This window comes from Lepidochelys kempii, chromosome 24 (assembly GCF_965140285.1).
Source record: "Lepidochelys kempii isolate rLepKem1 chromosome 24, rLepKem1.hap1, whole genome shotgun sequence".
In the NCBI taxonomy this organism is placed as follows: Eukaryota; Metazoa; Chordata; order Testudines; family Cheloniidae; genus Lepidochelys; species Lepidochelys kempii.
Window position 1 is genome coordinate 6,556,343 of NC_136403.1, and position 22,980 is coordinate 6,579,322.

Consider the following 22,980-nt stretch of genomic DNA (forward strand, 5'->3'; position numbering starts at 1 on the left):
GACTTAAAAGCACAGTCTGCACGACTATTTTTAGCACGGTAGCATGAGCCCTGTGATCCTGAATGTGTCAGCCCAGGCTGGGAGGCTGGCTGCTGCGAGCTGCCGCTGGCTGAGGAGACGAACCTGTCGTGGGGAAGGCCGCCCGCACTTCCCAGCCCAGCGCAAGCATGTCCCTCTTTCTCAGCCTCAAAACCAATGGTGCAAAGCCACTGGGCTCTGGCTAAGGGCAGTCGGCACGTGGGGGGATCGGCGTTTGCAACGCTGGCTCTGGTGGACCCTCTGTGACCATCTAGCTCGTAATAAGCCAGCAGTGATTACATGCCACGAGGCATGACTTCCATATGCCTCGGGCAACTCCTAGGTTATCTCCAGGGGCTATCTATCCTGGGAGAACAGCCTCCTGAGGCACAGCCCCATAAAGCACCCAGGGGGTCACCTGGAAAACAGATGAGATGCGAGGCCCATCTTGCCCTCACCAAAGTGCACAGGAATCCACGCTGTTGTCTGTCTTGTCTGTTTACACTGTGAGCTCCTTGGGGCAGGACTGTCTCTAGATAAATGTCTGCGCAGGGCCTAGCTAATAGCCAAGGATGAATTTGGGCCTTGTATTTTTAACTACCCAGAGAGCAGCATCCCCTGCCCCATCCCTCCCACCTCCCCATGGCAAGTGTGATGCAAAGGGGTAAAGATGAGAATGAGGCCCTGAGCAAGGCCTTGCCTGCACCCAGAAGTTGCACCCGGTTAACTCAAGATGGTTTTTGAGCCAGTGAAAAGCCCTATGTGGATGCATGTCAGGGACCGAGGTGAGGATGGGTCATGCTTAGAGGTTAGAGCAGTGGTAGTTGGGCCTGGGGGTCAGTGCTGGAATCAGGAGTCAAGAGCAGGGTGGAAACAAGGTAAGAGTAGGGCTGGGAGCTGGGCTGGAGCAGGTTAAGGCCCATGAAGTCTGTCACCTCTCTCAGGCACGGGACAATTCCAAGCCACAAAGCTACGTTGGGCGTACTGAGCTGCTCTGTCTCCCGTGAGGCTTATATACCTGCCCTGCGAGTCACCTGACCAGCTCCCAGCTTAGGGATTGGCTGGAGCCTAACACCTCACAATGCACTTGTATCATTTTAAAGCTGGCTGTCTCTGTTCAGCTTGCGCTTGTAGGTGTGGCATGCACACAGGTAACCAGACAGGCCAATCCAGCTGTTCACCAATGCTCTGTACGATAGCAGCAGGAGGACGAACTGTCGGGGCACAGGCCAGCATGGGGATATGATCTCACTCCTGTTAGAATATGGTCACTTCCAAAGTCGCTGCATTATTGTGAACTAAAGTGCGGGATGAACCAAAACAAGGCTGTTTGTGTGAGGATGCGAGGGAGTTTCTGCTGGAAAAAACAAAGATGTATTGTTCCAACTTCCCCATGCAAACAAGGCCTACATTTATCAACACAAGCAAAACTGATGCAAACAAGGTATAAATAGGTAGGAGTGTCCACACGCAAAGTGGCATCTGTTTAACTACATCAGCATAAAATTGCACCTTTTTTCTCAACTGGTGCAAGCAGCTCTCAGTCTGGGAAAGCAGTGCTCTTGCATATGGTTTACCATGGCAGATATGGGGTCTGCAAGTCAAAGGAGGGCCACGAAATGGTTTAACAGCCTAGCAGATGGTTTTACACTAGCCTGTCCCTCTCCCAGAACTCAGATGTGATGCCCTGTGATCAATTCAGCCCACATTCACCTGTAATTCAAGTCTAGGGACTTCCCTGTTGTGAATTGTTTTACACGGAAGCTGGTCAGATACTACAGTGATGGGTGGCAGTATAAAAACCTAAGACAGATGATTAGATTCTCTTAATTCTCTTGCTTTTGACCCTACCAAAAGCTCTACCATTTAGTGCTCTGCAAATGCCTTTCAAGGACAGACAGCACATCACGTGAATCTTTGCCAGTGTCTGGAAGGTTCGGATGAGTTACCGCCAGTGGAATACTTTTGCCCCTCCCAAATAACTGATTCCAGTTCAAAGCAAGTTTTGAGTCAAATGATGTTTGGCAAATGTTAGAGCTTTTGGGTTTCGCTGGTGCTTTTCATAATGCAAAGCTGGGTTTTTTTATTAGCTGGCATATTTGCCAGGGGTGACCTGCAAACTGTATGTTTGACTGTCGGATTTGCAGTTTGCAATTCAAACAATCTGCCGGCTGAGAGTTCCTCCCTGAAGAAATGAGCAAATTTTTCTGCACAGTGGCAACATTGGAAAGTGTTGCCATCAGCTCATGGACAGATCATAGACAGAAAGACAAAACTGGTTAAATAAATTATGCACCAGGAATTATCGACCCGGCTCCAGTTGCAGAGGCAGGGAGTGATGGCTTGTGGTTTGCATTTCTCAGGCACTGGGATGCTTGACAGCCTTTATTGTCATGCTTGTGTGTCCTTGCAGGTGACTGTTGAGGAGGACAGCTACCTCGCCCATCCGACCCGCGACAGAGCGAAAATCCAACACTCCAGACGGCCTCCGACACGGGGACACTTGATGGCTGTGGTACGTAAGCTAAACCCTGGGCACAAGTTCAGATAGGTCACCTCCAATGTTAGCAATCCCTTATACATTTATTTATTTTGAAATGGATGGAAGAAGGTACAGAGTCTTTTATCCCTGGGTTGAAATGCAACCCGGGTTGGTGAGGCCTGATGGCTGTCTCCTGGCCTGTGTGAAATGAAAAGGCATGTCTCATTCTAGTTCCGAGTACAGAAGTGCCTTACAGGTGGGAAACTGAGGCACAGGGTGGATTAAAAGACTTGCCAAGGTCACAGGAGGCGGCTGTGTCTGAGCTGGGAACCGGACCCAGGTGTCCTGAGCCTCAGCCCCTAGACTCCCCCTGCTGATGGGCTCATTAGAAATGCACAGAGAGGTTGATTAGTGCCATTGTTGCTATGATGCTCAAAGTAATGGGTGGGCAGCCTCTTCGTCCATCCGCTCATGACTCCCGCCTTTCTCGCCACGCTCTGCAGGCATCTACCTCAACGTCGGATGGCATGCTGACACTGGACCTCATCCAAGAGGAAGACGCCTCTCCAGAGGACCACGGGACCTGTGAAGAGAGCTTTCGGGTGGACCTGGATAAATCTGTGGCACACCTCGCTGCCGGCCGGCGCCGGTCGGATTCGGAGAACGTCAAGTCCTTGGAGAAAGGCCGGACAGTGAGCCTGCCGAGACGGGAGGCGACCTCGTGGGACAAAACTGGGAAACGCAACGACGCCTTCGACAAAGGGACCATGTACACCCCGCAGGTCCCCAAAAAGCTCTCGCACTCGGAAAAGAACAAATGTGCCTCCATGGAGGAGATTTTGTCTCGCCGGGACTCTTCCGCGCACCGGGCGGTGCTGAGGAAGGGGCTGGAGGCTCAGTTTGCCTCGGGTGAGCCCGAGCAGCTGGCCCGGATACAGGAACTGGTTGCACTGAAACTGGAAAAAACTCAGGAACTGCTGACGGAGGTGAAGGGCTATGGGGAAGGGAAGCGAAAGACAAAAGATTTCGCCGCTGCCGCCACCACCACTTCTTCCTCTTCCAAGTCGGACTCTGAGAGCATCTTGCGGGAGACAGAGAGGTTGCTGGGTGAGGCCTCCTCCACCTGGAGCCAAGCCAAGAAGGTGTTACAGGAGATTAAAGAGCTGAGGGACCTGTACAAACAGTTAGAACTGCAACCGTCGGACCCTAAACCCAAACAGATCTCACAGTCTCAGTACAGGAAGAGCATGATGTGAAGGCACGCTTCAGGGTGGGATGGTGGTGATTTCTTTTTATTATTATTTACAGTGTTCGAAACAGTACAAGGTGCCTGTTCTCATCAAAACTTGCTCCTCAAGCTTGACCCCTTCCCCTCCCCAGATCTCCCCCCTCCCCCCATCCCCAGATGAAACAAAAGGTGTTCAAATAAACCAGTTTGGATTCCTACTTTTTTTCAAAGTATCCTTTCTCTGCGTTCTTGGGCTGCTCGTGTCATGCTTGCAGGACGGAAGATCACCAAGACCTGGAAAGCTCCCGGCATACTTGTGGGGACATATGCACAGCAGCAGGGGTAGATATTCTCCCTCTATAGAAGCCCTGGGTTTGCTGCTCTGAACCCAGTGTCCTGCATTACAGCTCTTTGACCAAGAGCATTGGCGACATGGCGTACGTTTTCCCTCCTCTTTAAAAAAGAATCAGCACGTGGAGGTCCCTGTTATCCAAAAACTGTCTGGAAGATGCTTGCCAGTGACACCCAAGCCGGGGTTTGAATTCCGTTGTCAGAACGAGGCGATTCCCAGCCTGGAATGCAGTCTGACGTGTCATGAGAGCATCGGGAGCTCTTTCCTGGACTGCAGTGAACAGGGCTCTTCCCTGGCATTGTTCCTGCACTGATCCCAAACCCTCTTTTGCAAACTCCTGTGGCAGGCAGTTGTTAATACATGTGGTACAAATACAGCCCTCTGTACAGAGGCAACAGGTATGCAATCTGTGTTAAAACTAACCCTGTCTGTCAGCCGATGCTTCGGAGACACCCTCTGGCCCGGTGCAATCAGATTTAGCAACCACAATGTCTTCCTTCTTGTGCAGATGATCAAGGCCTGGAGTCCAACGGGCTGTCATTATTTGTTTTTCATTGTTCTTTCCTTCATTTAGGCTGGAGTGAAATGGAAAGTCAGGGTTTGGCACAGAGGGCAACAGAAAAACTGAGAATTGCTGTTGGTTTAATGGGCCTGATGCTGCTCTCGCTCACACTCCATTTACACGATTGAGCCTCACACAATTGTCTCTTAGCTGACATTGATGTGAGGTCAGTATCAGGCCCACTGAAACTCAAATGGATCCCAAATTAGAGCTCAGATATCCTCGCCTCACTGATGTCTAGCACTTTTCTAAGTAGGTGGCTCAGCTTCCATGCACTTAAGCAGCAGGACAAGAGGGAAATATGCTAAGATTTCTCTCAGGGCTTAAAGTACACTGGCAAATTAACATCAGTTGTTTTTTCAAAGAAATCTAATTTCCTTGCCTATGTTGCAAAGAACCCCTGAGAATATTAAGAACAACTGAGTTTTAATGTCTAATTTCCTTTTCACTGTTTACATTTTGTACCTCTCACATATTTGAAATGAGACTAGTTATGTTGATGTCTGTGTCTGGTCAGTTTCACTCATATTGCCGGCTAAGGCTGTGATGTTTGGGTTGCAAACGCTGCAAGGAAATGTTGATCTGTGTTTTTTAAAAGCTCCCACCAGTTGGAATTAAATAACATTGGTGGAAATATTTCTATTGGCCTAAGCTTCTTTAACAGCTGGTTGTTTGCAAAGCTTAAATTTGGGGCCCAATTTCACCTCACAATGTCCTTTTAAGATATTCATATCTCTTTTCAAAACCTATCCTTCAAACGTCAGAAAAATCTCTGGCTCACTTCAGTTCTTATCACAAAGCCACACAGACATGCTGTCATGATAGAAATGGGGAGATTTGGCTTTTACAGAATTTACAAGAAGTATTCTTTTCTTGATTTGTTTTTTTAACATTTTGACCACTCAATGGGTGCATTTTTACAGTCTGTGGAATCAAATTTAATCCCTTAAAAAAAAAAGGAGAGATTTAAAAAAAAAACCCTGACATGTAAGCCATTCTGACAGTGCCCTTCTATGTCATCTCTCTTTGATCCAGAAGGAAACAAGAAAAAAAATCTTCAAATAGTTTTCAGATATAATGTTAAGCATTAAAAATAACCCAGTTCTCAAAATAGAAAAGCTGTTTTAAAATCTAGAGGTTCTAATTACACTGGATTAGCATGGACATGTGTCATGAGTGGGGTTGAGATTCTAGGCACTTGAATAATATCAAAATGTATGTATGTAAAAACACTGATTGGGTTATACAGTTCTAGCAAGATGCCCAAAGTCTAAGGCGCATATGGGGGTCACTGAACACACCCAAGAAACCCACAGTTATGTAGAAACTTGCTCCTTAAAAATCTGTCTTGTGCAACCTGCCAAGGTAATGACAAAAACTGTTTGGTTAACAGGGGTGGTTATCTGACTATAGGGAAAACAAAACAGTCCTAGAGACTTGTCAGGTGTCTTGAATAGTCACCTAAGACAGGGGTGGATTTGTCCATTGGAGGTGGGGCTTGGTGCAAGTTTCACTCTATGGGAGTAATTACCCAGGGTTCCAGGCAGATTTGTACAGTAGGTCTGCTACCTTGAAGCTAGCTTGGGTTTATCTACAAGAATGGTGGTACACCCTGTGGCTGCAGTGTAGACATACTCTGTGTATTTATGGAGCTAAGGAGTTGCAGCACCTGGGCAGGAGACCACCTGTTGGTTTGGAAGCAGGTTTGTCCTACAATGAAAACTCACAGGTCACATAGTTGTTGGAGCTGTGCAAAATTTTGCAACAGGTTCTCAGCTTGGGACCAGGTTTTGTTGAGCTTCACCAACCTTCCTGCTAACCTAGGGTGGACTTCTGAGCAAACGGGGGCGGGAAGAGTTATGGTTTGTGGAGGGAACCATTCCGGATGGATTTGCATGGTTTTGATGCCTGAATTGGGCAGTTGTGGGTTTGGTTCAGCCCAAAAGTCCTGTGATACAAACCCAGTGAAGTGAGTTCAAAAAAGAAACCATCACACTAGTGCCCCTGAAAACCAAAACAGACAAGTTTCATACAGCTCTAGCCACAGCATTTATGTCTGGACATCATGATTCTGCATCAGAACAGAGTCATGATGTGATGCTGTGAGATCACGGTCTCCTCCTCATGCCACGGTGACATTGATCTTACCCTGGAGCATCCCAAGAGGAAGGGATTCAAAAATCACCCAAACAAAAACTGGGATGAGCGGCAACTCAAAGGAATTGGAATCCTCCCCATCCAATCAAATTCCTAAAGTCCCCCCTGCCCGTGAGCTCAGAGCTCATGTTGGGGGTGGGAGGGAAAGAGGTACGGTGGGCCATCTCCCACTCCTTGTTTCTGTGCCTGGGTCATGAACATCACCAAGGTTTTCATGACTCTTCCGTGCCGTGGGCACCTCCAAAATGCCTACTGCAGCTGCTTCTGAGTGAAATTCTGGCCCCACTGACATCAGTGAAGCCAGGATTCCACCTTCTGATTTGAAGCAGAGCTAACTTTAAGATTTTAAGGGTCCCAACAAAGGGGTTATTTTTGAGGTGCTCATTCCCCTTCTATATCCCACCTCCATCTCTCCTTCTCCCTCCCTGGTCGATGAGCGTAGACAGCACTTGGCTTTTACAATCCCATGCTGTGGCACAAAGAGAGGCCCCAAAGCTGGCCAGGCCTGTCCCACTCCTTTGGCCTTTCCCTCACCCAGCAGCGTTGCCAGAGAATTTGGTAAGACTGCACGTTCACATTGTCATTCATTATTTGTAGAGCGGGCTGGAAATTTTCCAATGGAATGTTTTTCCTTTGGAAACCAAAACTTCCCATGAGAACATGTCAATTTTGATAAAATTTTGTTTCAGGGGGAAAAAAGTGAGGGGGGAAAACAAGAGTTTTGATGAGTTCGAAACATTTTGTTATGACATTTTCAGAATGGAACACGTCCGTATTTTAGTTTTGAAATTTATATTACAAAAATGTAAACGCATTTTAAAACGCCAACACTGAAACAAGAGAGACAAGGTGGGTGAGGTCCTATCTTTTATTGGACCAACTTCTGTTAGTGAGAGAGACAAGCTTTTGCGCTTACACGGAGCTCTAAAACATTTCAATTGGCCCCAAACCAAAACTTTTTCAGAAATGTCAGTTTCTGGAAAATTTTGAAATTCTTTGGTTTTGTTCTAGTTTGTAATTACGCAAATTTAGAGATCACTGAATTTCCTGCAAAACAGAAATTCCAATTCCCACACAGCTCTAGTCAGGTATCAGGACATCAGGTGAGATGTGGTACATTTTTATTGCTGGTAGGTCTATTACAGTAGCGCCTAAGAGTCCCAGTCATGGATCAAGTCCCATGGCGCTAGATGCTGTACAAACACAGAACAAAGAGACAGACCTTGCCCCCAACATGGGATATAATTCCCCCTCCATTCACTTGTAATCTCTTTTATTTTAAATTTCACCAAATTTTCCCCATTTGTCAATCCCTTTTGTGGGATTACAGAGAAAAGCCAAATACAAGAGAGAGTGGCATGTGTGCGGAAAACATGCCAATCAGTTTAGTACTGCTGTTACCTTCCTTTCCGAGCACATCTTTCTGAGTTAAAAACGGCATGAGGAATTGTGGTGGGGAAGGGAGATAATGTGTGGGAGGAATGTTCGTGAGGACTCGGGGTCTGCGTAGGGAGGAGGTGGGGTAAAGAGACCAAGGGTGTGATTCTCCATTCCTTTGCACTTTGTGCAGTCATTTGCGTCAGTGCAAAGAAGGTGCATTTTACACCCATTATGCACTGATACAAATGACTGAACAAGGGGCAGGGCAAACAGAGAACCTGGCCCCACATCCTGTGTGTCGTTGATTCATCTGATCTTTCACAGCAAGTTGCAATTTTTGGTTTTAAACCTTCTGTGCATCAAGAAACAAAAAATCGAGTCAGTTTCACTGATGCTCCATAGTCAGATCTTTTCAATCCAGCTGCGCATATTGGGAAGCAGCATGGCGTAGTGGATAGAGCATTGGACTGAGACTCAGGAGATCGGCATCCTACTCCCAGCTCTGCTGCTGGGTGAGCTTGGGCAAATCACTCTCTCCCTCAGTTTCCCCAGCTGTGAAATGGGGAGAAAGATACTGACCTTCTCTGTAAACCACTTGGAGATCTATGGATGAAAAGTGCTCTGTAAGAGCTAGATATTATGATGCGCTGACTAGCTGCTGTCTGGTTTATAAGGCACTGCACACTAGTGTGGAAAGTTTGTATTGGTATTAGGTTTTCTGGTTCTGGAGCAATTGCAAGGCCATTTTTTTCACTGTGTAGCTAAGGGACTGTCTGACCAAGGTTGCCAGTGGCAGCTCTGATGGCCCTCAGAGCAAGCCTGCATGCTCATTTCTCTGTTATACTGTATCCCATGCTCCTGAGGTCAAATTCCACTCCTGCCGTTCAGGCCGCATCAATGCCGTGGGCAAATTGAGGAACCAAGGGCTACAAAGAGCGTAGCTGCAGTGAATGGGTTTGCAACCGAAGGATTGTAACTCCCGAAAGACAAAGCCAGCAATCATCCAGGGAAGGGAATCATTCTCCTGTTCTCACTGACCTGCCACTGAAATCAGTTGGGGTATGTTGGGAGAATAGGGGACCTTAGAGTTTTTTTCCCCCACCTTCCTCTGTAGCATGGTTGTGATCATCCGGACATCTCAGCTAATCAATTCCCTCCCATTGCAGGAGCTTGGGATACTGGGGGCACCTCCCACTCGTTCTCTGGCTGTGGTACAGTTTCATTTCCTGCAGACTGAAATGTTTTGGTCTAACTAAAATCTTTGGGCACAGCGCAAGTGTAACTGGGTGAAATGTGATATCCTGGAGGTCAAACTAGATGATCGATCTGATGGTCCCTTCTGGCCGTCAACTCAAGGAGCCTATGAAATAGCGGGGTGAGGAAATAAGGCTTAAGCTCCCCTGCTCAAATGGCATTTTGTGACTCCCATGACCCAAAACATACAGTGAATAACACGGTGGCCATGGTTCCCCAATTCTCCATTGCCTGCACCATGTGTGATTCACCCCTGTGCCAAGTGGGCTATAATGCTACAGAATCAGAACACCAGTGTTTGCCCCCACTTTGCACTGGTCTAAATGGGGTGCAGGATAATTGGGAAAAAAATCAAGCTTGGGGGCTTCAAAGCTAGTTTTTCACTCAGTGCGGTCCGCCCATCTGTCGGCTCTGCGCTCAGCCAGCTGAGACGAGCTCGTGTCTAGCTTGAGCTAAAAAGACAGAGCAGCAGGCTCAGCTTTAAAATTCCTCGGTGGCTTTATTTAATTAATTAACTTAGTTAAAGAAATGGGTCCGGAATTGCCCCTGGCACCAGGCAGCCACATATTCATGGCTCTAATTGCCAGCAAATTTTCATTTAGACCGAGAAAAAGGGGTTATGAATAAAGCAGCATGGAAAACGCTACGTGAAGACGTCTTTTATATCCTTGCTCCCCACCCACTAAGACCAAATCAAGGGGAGAATATGCCCAGAAGCCAATAACTTTTTTTTTTTTTGCATGCCTCTTACTTAAATCTTTTGCTGCTGGCTCCTTGATTCTCACTGCACCTGCCCCAAAACCCAGTCACACTGCAATGAAATCATCGCTCTATATGGCAGGCATTGCTGGTTCCCCCAGCTGCGCCTCCTGGGCGTGGCAGGTGGAGGACACCTCGAATGGCACATTCAGGAGCTCAGCAGTTGTGTTCCACCTGTATGTACCTGGGGCATTCAGCACTGCGGGTGGGTTCTCCCTGAAAATAGCAAGATGGATAGGTATAGTCAAAGGGTTAAAAAGAAATGGGTAATCAATGTTTTTATCAAGTTTGATTTAAAAAACGAGATCCATTTTGCATAGAGCCCTTCGTGTCAAGCCTGAGCTGGCTGAAATGGCATAGCCCAAGAAGGAGAGCGCTTGACAGGAGTGCTACCAAAACACAGCAGATGCCTGTGGCTCCCACGAGCACAGCAGTGCAGCGACAGCAGGGGCCCTTTGGTTGACACTCCAGGGAGACAAGGCATCTGGAGGATTGGTTTGGAACTGGGTAAATGCAGCCCCTGAAAAATGTCACGCCCTGAGCACTGCACTTAGAACAACCTCACCCCCAGTGTAGACGCAGCGGTGTCGACAGAAGAATTCTGCCATCTGGTGAAATCCATGTCTTTTTGTGTATGTTTTTATGTTGGAAGAAAAAATTGCAGATGCTAAGATTGTTTTTGGCACAAAATTCAAGAAGTCTTGTGCCACGGTCTGTCATTGTTCCAGTTGTATGTGGACCGATGACTGTTTCCCAACCTCTTCTTTCACTTCCAATCTGGGCATTACAATCCCGTAACCAGGACAAGATCGTGGTTTGGTATTTCTTTCATTACATTGTTCAATTCTGCATAGAATCGCTCTTTCTCTTCTTCATGTGCATCGGATGTTGGAGCATATGCCTGGACTCTGATGCACTTAATGTGCCGAGAGTGGAATCGAGCTGCCAGTAGCTTATCTGATATTGGCTGCCAATTCATATGTGATTTCTTTGCAGCGCTATTCCTGATGATTTCTACACCTCCCTCATGTTCAGTTCCATCTGAATATAACATTGTTTTTTCTCCAGATGTTATCATACCTTCATCTTTCCATCTAACTTCACAAAGTCCTAGGTTGTCAATTTTATATCTATCAATTTATTTGATTACCTGTGCTACTTTTCCTGCACTATTCAGAGTTCGTACATTCCAGGTAGCTATGGATGTATTCTTTTTGGCCATCAGAATTTGGACCATCGAGTGGGTGACTTCCCGATGGATTTGATCATCCACTGTCATAATGCTTTCATAGAATCATAGAATCATAGAATATCAGGGTTGGAAGGGACCCCAGAAGGTCATCTAGTCCAACCCCCTGCCCAGAGCAGGACCAATCCCCAACTAAATCATCCCAGCCAGGGCTTTGTCAAGCCTGACCTTAAAAACTTCTAAGGAAGGGGATTCCACCACCTCCCTAGGTAACGCATTCCAGTGTTTCACCACTCTCCTAGTGAAAAAGTTTTTCCTAATATCCAACCTAAATCTCCCCCACTGCAACTTGAGACCATTACTCCTTGTCCTGTCATCTACTATCACTGAGAATAGTCTAGATCCATCCTCTTTGGATCCACCTTTCAGGTAGTTAAAAGCAGCTATCAAATCCCCCTCATTCTTCTCTTCCGTAGACTAAACAATCCCAGTTCTCTCAGCCTCTCCTCATAAGTCATGTGTTCCAGACCCCTAATCATTTTTGTTACCCTTCGCTGGACTCTCTCCAATTTTTCCACATCCTTCTTGTAGTGTGGGGCCCAAAACTGGACACAGTACTCCAGATGAGGCCTCACCAATGTTGAATAGAGGGGAACGATCAGGTCCCTCGATCTGCTGGCAGTGCCCCTACTTATACACCCCAAAATGCCATTGGCCTTCTTGGCAACAAGGGCACACTGTTGACTCATATCCAGCTTCTCGTCCACTGTCACCCCTAGGTCCTTCTCTGCAGAATGGCTGCCTAGCCATTCGGTCCGTAGTCTGTAGCGGTGCATTGGATTCTTCCGTCCTAAGTGCAGGACTCTGCACTTGTCCTTGTTGAACCTCATCAGATTTCTTTTGGCCCAATCCTCCAATTTGTCTAGGTCCCTCTGTATCCTATCCCTACCCTCCAGCATATCTACCACTCCTCCCAGTTTAGTGTCATCTGCAAACTTGCTGAGGGTGCAATCCACACCATTCTCCAGATCATTAATGAAGATATTGAACAAAACCGGCCCCAGGACCAACCCTTGGGGCACTCTGCTAGATACCGGCTGCCAACTAGACATGGAGCCATTGATCACTACCCGTTGAGCCCGACAATCTAGCCAACTTTCTACCCATCTTGTAGTGCATCCATCCAGCCCATACTTCTTTAACTTGCTGACAAGAATACTGTGGGAGACCGTGTCAAAAGCTTTGCTAAAGTCAAGGAACAACACGTCCACTGCTTTCCCCTCATCCACAGAGCCCGTTATCTCATCATAGAAGGCAATTAGATTAGTCAGGCATGACTTTCCCTTGGTGAATCCATGCTGACTGTTCCTGATCACTTTCTTCTCGTCACTTTCCATCCTCCTCAGGCTGTGATTTTTGGTTTATGTGGTTTATGTGAGTAGTTTCTGTAGCTAGAACTTGGGGTTTTTTTACAGTGATGGGAAGCCGCCACATCGACCAACCCTCCTCCTTTTTGATCTCGGTTTGGGACCCTCCTCCTTTTCGATTCTGGCTTGGGTCTGGCACTGGCGGAGTTGCATTATATTATATATAAAGAAAAAGTTGTTTCAGACTGAAATATTGAAATTTTTCATTCCGAACATGTCAAATCAGGATGTTTTGATATTGTCAGAACTTTTTCCCACCCTGTTTTTTCGCCCCCAAAACAAAATTCCAGCAAAATCGATCTAATTTTGCGGGAACCTCCTATTCCAATGGAATAGGGTTCTATCCAAATTTGTCATGACAAGGAATAGGCCGTCTGGCTGTTCATCTGTCTACATCTCCCCTCGCTCTCTGCAGAGCTACTCTGTCTCACAGTTCCCCTTTGCAGTGAGGCAGCTACTGGTCACCAAACCACCCATTCCCCAGTTAGTCTCATTCTCTGCTCAAAGGTTAAAAAAACAAACCACCAGAGACCACGGTGCTCCTCAGCAATGAAAATCACCAGACCACGGTGCTTTCCTGTGCAGCACTGCTGGGAAGAGTGTTATGGCACAGCAGTGACTCTCAAGCTCTGTTCCGTTGCAGCTCACTTCGAAATCTTATTTCCTAGCCTCCATTCCACCAGCGAGTTTGTTGGGTCACGGGGAAAGGCATTAAGTGAGCAAGGCAGACTTAAAAGCTGGGACTGTTGCATGCATCTTGTTGGTACTGTCTAAGGCAATTTGTTTAGTAGCTAGCGGACTGGACTAGGAGTCTGCAACCTTAGTTCAATTCCTGGCTCTGGTGCTGCGTGACCTTGGGCTAGTCATGTCATTGCTGCGCCGCCATTCCCCTCCCCCACCCTGTGCAAAAAGATCACTGTAAACCTGACTTGCTTTGATAAAGAGTGTTGAGAACTGCTGTGCAGATCTAGGGATTACTGATGTATAGGACGGGAGGGCCTAGAGGCCCCAACCCAGATTGTGCCTGGTGCTGCTCAGACAGAGATAGTTCCTGCTCCAAAGAATCCATGGTGTGAACAGACAAGGGGTGAGAGGGGAAACTGAGGCACAGCGGGGTTTATACCACCCCTGTTCAGTAGAAGTGTAACTGGCATGGAAGTGAAAACACCAGGGGCCATATGAGCCATGTGTACACTAGTGCTGGCACCACCAATGCGAGAGCAACAATGGGAGATTTTTAAAAGACTAGTGTAGACGAGGCTCTATTGTGGTTTTGTATCTAGTGGGTTTTTACTGAGTTTAGTAATAAGTCAGACCTGGGTTTGTCTGAAATTTGTCCCCCAGGCTGGCTTGATACTCTGCCCTGATCTCGTCTGAAACCCAGCCCTGGGCTTGCTCAGAATATCTTAACTTCAACAAACCTGACTCAAGTTCAGGGCTCATAACAAAACCCAGAATCTGGGATGTCCTCACACAGCCGTGCTTGTGGGCCCTTAGAGAACCGCCTGTCCTTAAACCAGTTCTCTAGGAATGGTTCCAAACAGTTTTCCTGAATCTCCTACTCTGTGCTGTCTATCCTTTCATTTCAGAGAATCGCTCCCTGTATTCTTTTTTCAGGGAAATATTTCTCACCCCCCCCCCCGATATACACACTCCTAAACACTCACGTCCCTCCAAAAAAGTCCCTCTTAAACCCAGTGGAGTACAGATACATCCCTATTTTGGCCTCTCCAAATGTCTCTGTCTAGTGGGAATGAACAAACACAAATACCACACAGGCAGTAAACAAGATGCCAACTTTTCTCCTTCCTCTGCCAGCAGACTGGGCCCCCCGATTCTTGCAGGCTCCTATTCCTAGCAACGTTGGTGGAGGATTATCTATTTTTTTTTTTAACTCTCTCAGTAGTAAGTTGGACACTGCCGGTCCAGGTAGGCGCTAAACCCCTAAGTGATTTAGTTTAGCTTTCTGCCCACATGCCCCTCCTCCCCTGCTAAACTGACATTGAATTTCAATTTGCAAGCTGGGAAATAAGTGATGGTCCCATTCCCCCTCCCAGTAAACACTGACGGGCTCTCCAGAGGACTGGGAGATGGTTGTAACTGAACCACAGGAAACCGCAGTGAAACAAAAGGCTGCTGGAGGAACAGAACACAGGGACGAGGATGATTATGACACAAATGGGGTGGGGGAACTGCAGGGGGGTGAAGAGAGAAGAGCTGTTGGAGACAGCAATAGGACTCTTTGAAAGCAATAAAATGAGACTATAAATAAGCGCCAGAGCCCGAGGAGAAGTGGGATAATCTCTGGGCAGGGGGCACATGGATCTCTCCCAAGCTGGTTAGAGAAGGGAAGAGAGAGCGAAGGTGTCATAGACCATTTCTGTCATCACTGTCATGGTTAGAGAAGCGGAGGGAGAATGAGTGCAGTGGGCAAAGCCAGGGCTGGGCTAAGAGTATATTGCAAGCAGTCGAGACACCTACATGCAGATCTATTTGGGCATGGCCCAAGGGCTAAGTTTGGTCCCATTTCAGCAGTCCACCCCATTCAGCAATTCGCTCTCAGGTGCTTTGCTGGACAGGGATGTGCTTAAGCACCTGCTTAAGTATTTTACTGAACCAGGATCCTCAAATGGAACCTGCAGCTGCTCCTGCCGTATCACAGGAAAGCCGGTACAAATGCTGACTGGCCAGTGGTTCTTACTGCTGCTGAACTCCTCCAATGAGCCATTTCTGTTCATCCGTCACATGCGGATGGTGCTCAGGGCCATGTGAGTTTTATTTATTTGTTACAAAAGCAGAGGCAGATTGTGATCATGACGAATTGCCATCACAGCTCTGGGCACTGCAAATTTTGGGCAGCCCCTCTTATGGGTTCCAAACTCATGATCTGGTTCCACCTGGTAAATAAAGAGACCGATTCTTTTAGTTACGATGTAGCAGCTGCTCTAAAAGCAATGGGCTGGATTCTCATCTGGTGACCTGCTGACTTCCATGCAGCCATGCCACTTTATATCAGCTGTGGAATCTTGCACCAGATTGTTTTAAGAGTGGTGCATCCAGAAATAGAAAACTATTAGCATTCTGAGTGTGTGTGGGGGGGTGGGGGGGGTGGGGGAACCGGTGTGAATGGACACAGACCCCTGCCTGCAAACATTCCCCTAGTACTGCCACCTAAACTGAGGTTAGAGACGGACCTGAGGCACATAGTGTTTCATTAGCTGTGAGGGATGCATTAGGCAGGCAGAATTGTAGGTAAGATCTTTATTGAGCATACCACAAGGCCAATGTTACATGCATAAAGGCCAGTGTTTGTCCAGTCGTAGTCTGGCCACCTGTTTGAACCACCAAATAGCGTCCTTCCTGGAATTGGACCCTCTATCTCCAGTCCCACTCATCATACGCCACATGGAGAAAATTCTGATCTGAACTAAGTTTGTGGGGGATATAACTGGGTTTCGGTTCCAGGACTTAGGCTCAGCGCATTATAGAAGCAGAAACCAGCTACAAAGCTTAGATCCCATTGGAACTTCTTCACAGTGCACGAAAACTTGGATATTGGGATTTTGTTCAGATCCATCTCTAATAAAAGTACCACCCGATCTCCCTTTCCTGGGAATAACTTCCATTTTTAGAGTGTTCTGTATTATAAAGAAGCTTTTTCCCTTTTTCACTCGACTGTTAACAGACAAGTGTATTTTTGTATATCCAATACTTGAAGGAATCAGATACCACTTTCCCCCTCTCATCTTTATTCCTGCTATTGTAATTAAAATTCTGCTGACTTCCTTCCCCGATGTATTTCCCATCTCCCTCCGTGCTCATCTGCTGCCCTAGACTCACATGCGTGAGAACTGAGACGGTGAATGAAAATCAGTCCCTCATGATTACGATACCTTGTGCCTAAAGAACCTCGTGGTTCTGCCCCCAACTCAAATAGCAAGTCCTGGCTCAGAGAGAAGGGTGGGATTTTCAAAGGAGGCTAATGGGAAACGAAGGAGGGATTTTTCAGACTCTCTAAGAGATTTAGGAGCACAAATCCTATTGAAAGTCAAGTCATTGAGGCCCAGATCCTCAAAAGGTACCTAACTCTCATTGATTTCAATGGAAGTTAGGCACCTAAATACCATAAAGGGTCTGGGCCTTAGGCACTGAGGAAAATTCCACCACTTACTCCCTTAATTGTCTTGGAAAGTCCCATCTTAAGAGTGCATTATATCCAGGGGCTTTGAAGATGCTACAACCTTTTGCTACAGCCACTCAATGAACTATTTACAAATGTGATACGATTCCACTTGCAGTGTTGCTGTAGCTGTGTTGGTCCCAGGGTATGAGAGAGACAAGTTGGGCGAGGTGCTCTCTGTTATCGGACCAACTTCTTTTGGTGAGAGAGACAAGCTTTTGAGCTTACACACAGCTCTTCTTCAGGTCTGAAGCTCAAAAGTTTGTCTCTTTCACCAACAGAAGTAGGTTTGATAACAGATAGTACCTCACCCAAGTTGTGTCTCTCTAACAGGATTATATTGTTGCTTGATTGGCCAATTCTATTCTTTTCTCCCCCCTCCCCCCCCATCTGTATTTTGTGTTTAAAGTTCTCCCTCTTCCTCTCCGCTTTTTTTGTGTTCCTTTCGGAAAACAATCTGCACTGATTTTTATGTAAAATAAACCTCCCATGTGTACAGACTCTGGGGCATTGCTCCAGTCTGTTGCAGCTCTGTTTACTTTGATTGATTTTAAGACTGTGACAAAAAAAAATTAAATTAAAATGAGAATTTAAAAACAATAAAAACCGAGAAGAAAGTGTGTTTTTTTATGGGTTTTGCTTCACTAGTACAGATACTTCTTTCCAGGTATAATACTTTGAGGACCTGGAACATCTTTCCATATGGATGGATCCAATTCTTTCCCGGGAGCATTTCTCAGTTATAGCACTGTGTTTGGGAACAGGTAATTAGATAGAGGGCATTATAACAAAGCGGAATGCACAGTATTGCTTACAAAGGGAGACATGGGCAATAATCTGGAATCTACCTCTGAGCAGCCACACACCCCCTATCATGGAGGTTAACCCTTCGGAATCCAGTTTTCCAAAAAATCAGGCCAAATGGAGCCCTGGAGTATCCCTCTTCTCAGCCTAAAGTCAGAAGCTGTGACGCGCTGCAGATCTCTACGGATGGTGAACGCAAGCAATAAGCCATTTTTAGTCTGTGCCGATGCAAGTAATGAGGCGGTGGGTGCTTATTTGTGGTGTCAGACCAAAAATATCAGGTGCAGCCCTTTGCAACCCAGAATGTCTCCAACGAGACGTTGGTGTTTGGGTGCCCCTCCAGCAGCTCCTTTTGAGGCATGTTTGCAAGCCACTAACATAGGCATGTGAAACAAACTTGATTTCTGCAGTCATCGAATCATAGAAATGCCGGGCTGGAAGGGACCTCGAGAAATCCTCTAGTCCACCCCCTTTACCACCTCGCCCTGAGGGAGGACGAAGTAAACCTAGACCATCCCTGGCAGGTGTTTGTCCCCTGTTCTTAAAAACCTCCAATGATGGGGATTCCACAACCTCCCTCGGTAATGTATTCCTGTGCTTAACTATCCTTGTAGTTGTACCCTGCAAATGGAAAGACATCCAATTACTGAGCACAGCAAGGAGAAGAACGGCTTGGCAACACGGCTTTATTCAGAAGCACACATGGTACGTTCCCCAGCCCCTGCTGATCAGTTGGTAATAATAAACATGGAGACTGGTTCTCATCTAACAAGCTTTTTGCTGAGCACTGCAGCATGCCCTGTGCTCTTAAAGGGCTCCAGGTCCATTGTCTGTGAACCCATAACTTACCGATTCCCAAAAAACCTCTGAGAGAGACCAGAAATGAGTTCTTTTCACTGGCAGGGGGGCAGATTGATTTTAAGCAGTACCCTTAAAAGAGAGGAAGCTGGCTATATCTGAGCCTCCTTCTTAAGCCTGCTGTGAATCTGCTTTGATATCACTTGCCTTTTAGAGGTTCCAGCATTGCATTGTACGGCAGCCACAGATTTGGGCTTGGACCAAACACTTAGATTGTTCGCTGTTTGTACAACACCTTGCACCGTGGGGAGTCTTGGGCCAGGGCCAGGGCTGCTGGGTGTCACTGCGGGACAAATACATAATAATGGACTGTAGAGGGGTTGACTCAGCACTGGCGCATGACCTTGTGGCTGGGTGTGGCAGAGCAGACTCCTCTAGCGCTCCTGGTAATGGTCATGACGGTCCTGTGGTGGTCCTCCTCTTCTTGTGACTCAGCAGGCACAGTTTGGGGCCGCAGCCATCACCGTTTTCTGCAGCCATTGCCTTTTAACTGCCCAGGGTTTCCCCTCCCTCCAGTGGCCTTCCCAGGCTTCTTTTCCAGGTCTTCCCCTCCCCATGCACCACTCCTTCCTCAGGCCTTCATGTTGGAGCTCAGCCTAATACCTGCCAAGTTCGGTCTTGTTCTTATTTCAGAGCAAAGGGTTCCTCCTGGCTCAGGCCCCGCTAGCTGTGACTCCCAGCTTCAGGCCTCTTTCAGCCTTTAGACCAAGAGAGGAAACTCCCAGCTAATTCTCACTTGGCCTTTCATAGAATCATAAAATATTTGGGTTGGAAGAGACCTCAGGAGGTCAACGAGTCCAGTCCCCTGCACCAACACCAACTAAATCATCCCAGCTAGGGCTTTGTCAAGCCGGGCCTTAAAAACCTCTAAGTATTGAGATTCCACCAACACTCTAGGTAACCCATTCCAGTGCTTCATCACCCTCCTAGTGAAATAGTGTTTCCTAATATCCCACCTAGACCTCCCCCACTTCCCTGCGCTCCTTCCTTTTTGAAGCCCCAACTCCTCCTGAGCTGGGTTTGATTGCCAAATGCCAATTATGCCTCACACCCCTCCACAGGTGCTAACTGGGTTCAGGCTCCTGTTAACCCATGTTTAGCCAGTGTGGGGTTTATACACCACATCCCATGGATCAAAATCCAAGATCTGAACACTTCCCGCCTCTGGAAACCTGAGCCCTGATTGGAATTGTGCAAAATGGTCCTCTCTTTGCAATGGGCTTCACCCAAACCTTGCAACATTGGGCTGCCTGAAATCTGGATCCAACTCTGGTGGCTTGAGCCCATCTCTGCTCAATAGGTGGTAGAGCCTTTGCTGGATGACGTGGTTGTTTCCATCTCGTAGCTTTCACTACATCTCACGCACCACCAATGCGGCTGCTGCTTTCAAACAAGGCATGAACACAATTAAGAAAAAGAATTTGGGATCTTTAACAGCCACAGAGAGTACCTATAAGATGCTGGGTTTGGGGATATACCCACACAATGAACTGCACAGTATCCAAATGCTGGGTCGACTACTGGCATCAAATTCATGGGTTCAGGGAGTGTTAGTATTTCAAAGCCAGAGTTTATTCACTAATGGCTTCTCCATTGGGAAGTCCGTTGGGTTTTTGGCCGGGGGCCTGGGAGAGGTGCGGAAGGGAACACAGCATTTGAATGGAGTAGGCCCCTTTGATGCATGGAAACCCTCAAAATACACTCCGTCATTATTCAGAGACACAGCAATCATTTCCCTCCACTCGGCCGTGCTGTCCAAGCTCTTCGTGTGTTTATGCCTATTGGGGAGAATCCAGCACAGCAGCAGCTTTCAGCTATGAGAGCAGCAAAAAAAATCAATCAATAAAAAATAAAAGCCTGTTACTGTGTTGCTATGACTGGAAGCTTTTAAAAACCAGCTCAGTTTCCCGCTGGAGATTTGCAAAGCAGCAGGTTGGTAGGCCAGTTCTTCGCTCATTGCTGCATGGAAGGTCATCGGCGTCTGGTAATGCCTCTATACCTGCTGAGCCTGACAGCACCATTGACCAGCCTTTCAGGCAGGATTCATTAACTCCACAGAGGAAGGGATTGTGTGTAGGGCGTGGGGGGGGGGGAGTTAAAAAGCGGGAGGTTACTAGAGGGCAGACAGTAGCTGGGAGCTCAGTTAGGACTTATAGTGTCTATTTCCATCCTTTGCAGCTAATCTCGCTCTGGGTTTCTATTGGAAGCACAGAACCGTTGCAGGAAGCGATACCCTGTTTTCTTCTGTTTTACGAACAAAGCCCCCTTTGACTAGTCTTGCTGGAACCACCAGCAAGGAAGCCAGGACTTCTTTGCTTTGGGTGGGTTAAGTACTTGTCAAAAGCACTGGATTGACAGCTCTGGGGACAGACCTTCTCCGCACATCCGTGCAATAAGTAGCCTTCAGGCCGCAGCACAAACTCATTTGCTGCCCCTTACTGATGGGCCATGGGCCTGGCTCCCACTAACCACCTCTGCTGTTAAGAAGGCTCCATCTCTATCCAGCCCAGTCTCTCTCCAGTCCTTGGCCTCTTTGCTAATGCCGCCAGCCAGGAGACAAGTTAATACCAATTGTGATTTAGTGAGAGAAACCTGCCTGACACCCAACAATTTATTTCACATAAGCCACCAAGCAGCCATCAGATGGCAGCCTCTTGCATTACCTACTGGCTTTTACCTTTTAAATGGCAAGTTCAAGGACAGGCCTGTCTCTCACTCCGTGTCTGTGCAACGCCTAACACAATGGGGTCTTGATCGCAGTTGGGGCCTCAAAACACTGCCAAAATACACGTAGTCATAGTTAAATTGTAATGTTGGCAATACGCCATACAACTATCACAGACATTAAAGCTGGAAAAGACCCACCCGAGAGGCACTCAGATACCATGATGATGAAGGCCACAGTATAAGAACCTGAACAGAACAGATACCAGTATTAGCTCATCTTTTCCATCCTCCAGGGGTAATTAATCCTGGCAGTCTATTTTCCAGTGCTTTGTCCACTCCTGTTAGATGACTCAAGGCACAGAGTTTCCACCTCTTCTTTTGGAAGACCACTCCATAATAATAATACCATAGATCTCGGTGTTCCTGATAACCTAAAGTATGCAGAATATTTCTGAATCACTCACATAATAGTCTGTTGCACTTCACAGGACTGTCATGGGAACTGACCCTTGAGAGATCATCCATCCAGGCTCCCTGTGACAGACCAAATACAGAGTAAAATAATCTCTCTACTCCTACTCGAGATTCCCCTATTTAGGCATCCAAAGATTGCATTAATCCTGCAAGCTCACGTCAGCTGATCATCCACCACGACCCCAAATCTTTTTCAAAGTCACTGCTTCCCATGACAGACAGGGTCCCCCATCTTGTAAGTCCGGCCTGCATTCTTTGCTCCGAGATGTATAAATTTACATTTAGCCATATTAAAACGCATACTGTTTGCTTGCGCCCAGTTTACCAAGCAATCTGCATCGCTCTGTAACAGTGACCTGCCCTCTTCATTATTTACCACTCCCCCAATTTTTCTGTCCTCTGCAAGCTTTACCAGTGATGATTTTATGTCTTCCTCCAGGTCACTGATAAAAATGTTAAAACACAGAAAGGAAAATCCTGAGCCGAGCACTCCTCGGGGGAGCTGGGTAGGAAGCTATTCCCCTGACATCTCCCTGGAGAACAAAGGCTCCCAGAGAGATGAACAGCCCCCAGAGCACAAAGAGAAAGAGCTCCAGAGGTGAGAGACTACAAAGCTGTCCAGGCAGGGAGACCTGAGACATACCCTGAGTCTGCAGGAAAGAGACTGCAGAACTCCAGGCCCTGGAGAAGCATAGGTCTTATGGCAGAAGGAGAAGGCTTGTTTACATACCCTGAACGGGCATTGTTCCCTTGTACAAGCCTCATTGAACTTAATGAAAGTGCACTAGGGGAAACTGAGGCAAAGACATAACTGCAGTTCTACTCCAGACAGCCAGGGGGTGCTCCAGAGGTAAGTTCCCACCATTACAAAGAGAGGGTCTGTTCTCAGCTACCCCATAGTAAGGGCTTCATTCCAAGTAAGTTGAGGTCAAGGGGAATCTTTCCATATATATGACAGCCAAACAGTTCTATTACAATCATCTAGTCCAGCGCATAATGCAGGCCAGTGAGTTTCACCCAGTGATTCCTACCTCAAGCTTAATAACTTGTAGTTGAGACCCAGATACAAAGCCCAGGTCCAAACTCCATGAATGGGCCTTTCACTTCATTGGACTCAGTGGAGTTACTCTGAGGTTACACCTGTGTGACTGGGAGCGAGATTTGGTGCATCGTAACCTCTTTAGCAGTA

At 47.1% G+C, this 22,980-nt stretch overlaps 1 protein-coding gene across 2 annotated transcripts in view; it reads left to right on the forward strand.

Annotated features, from left to right (window-relative positions):
- The window catches only part of PLEKHO1 (pleckstrin homology domain containing O1), a 39,126-nt gene extending 21,532 nt beyond the window's left edge, over positions 1–17,594 (forward strand). For both annotated transcript variants that reach the window (XM_073322680.2, XM_073322681.2), the window contains 2 exons: positions 2,432–2,533; positions 3,004–17,594. In XM_073322680.2, coding sequence (XP_073178781.1) covers positions 2,432–2,533; positions 3,004–3,756 — 855 coding nt within the window. In that variant the 3' untranslated portion in view covers positions 3,757–17,594. The remainder of the gene's footprint in view (positions 1–2,431; positions 2,534–3,003) is intronic.
- The last annotated feature ends 5,386 nt before the right edge of the window (positions 17,595–22,980 follow it).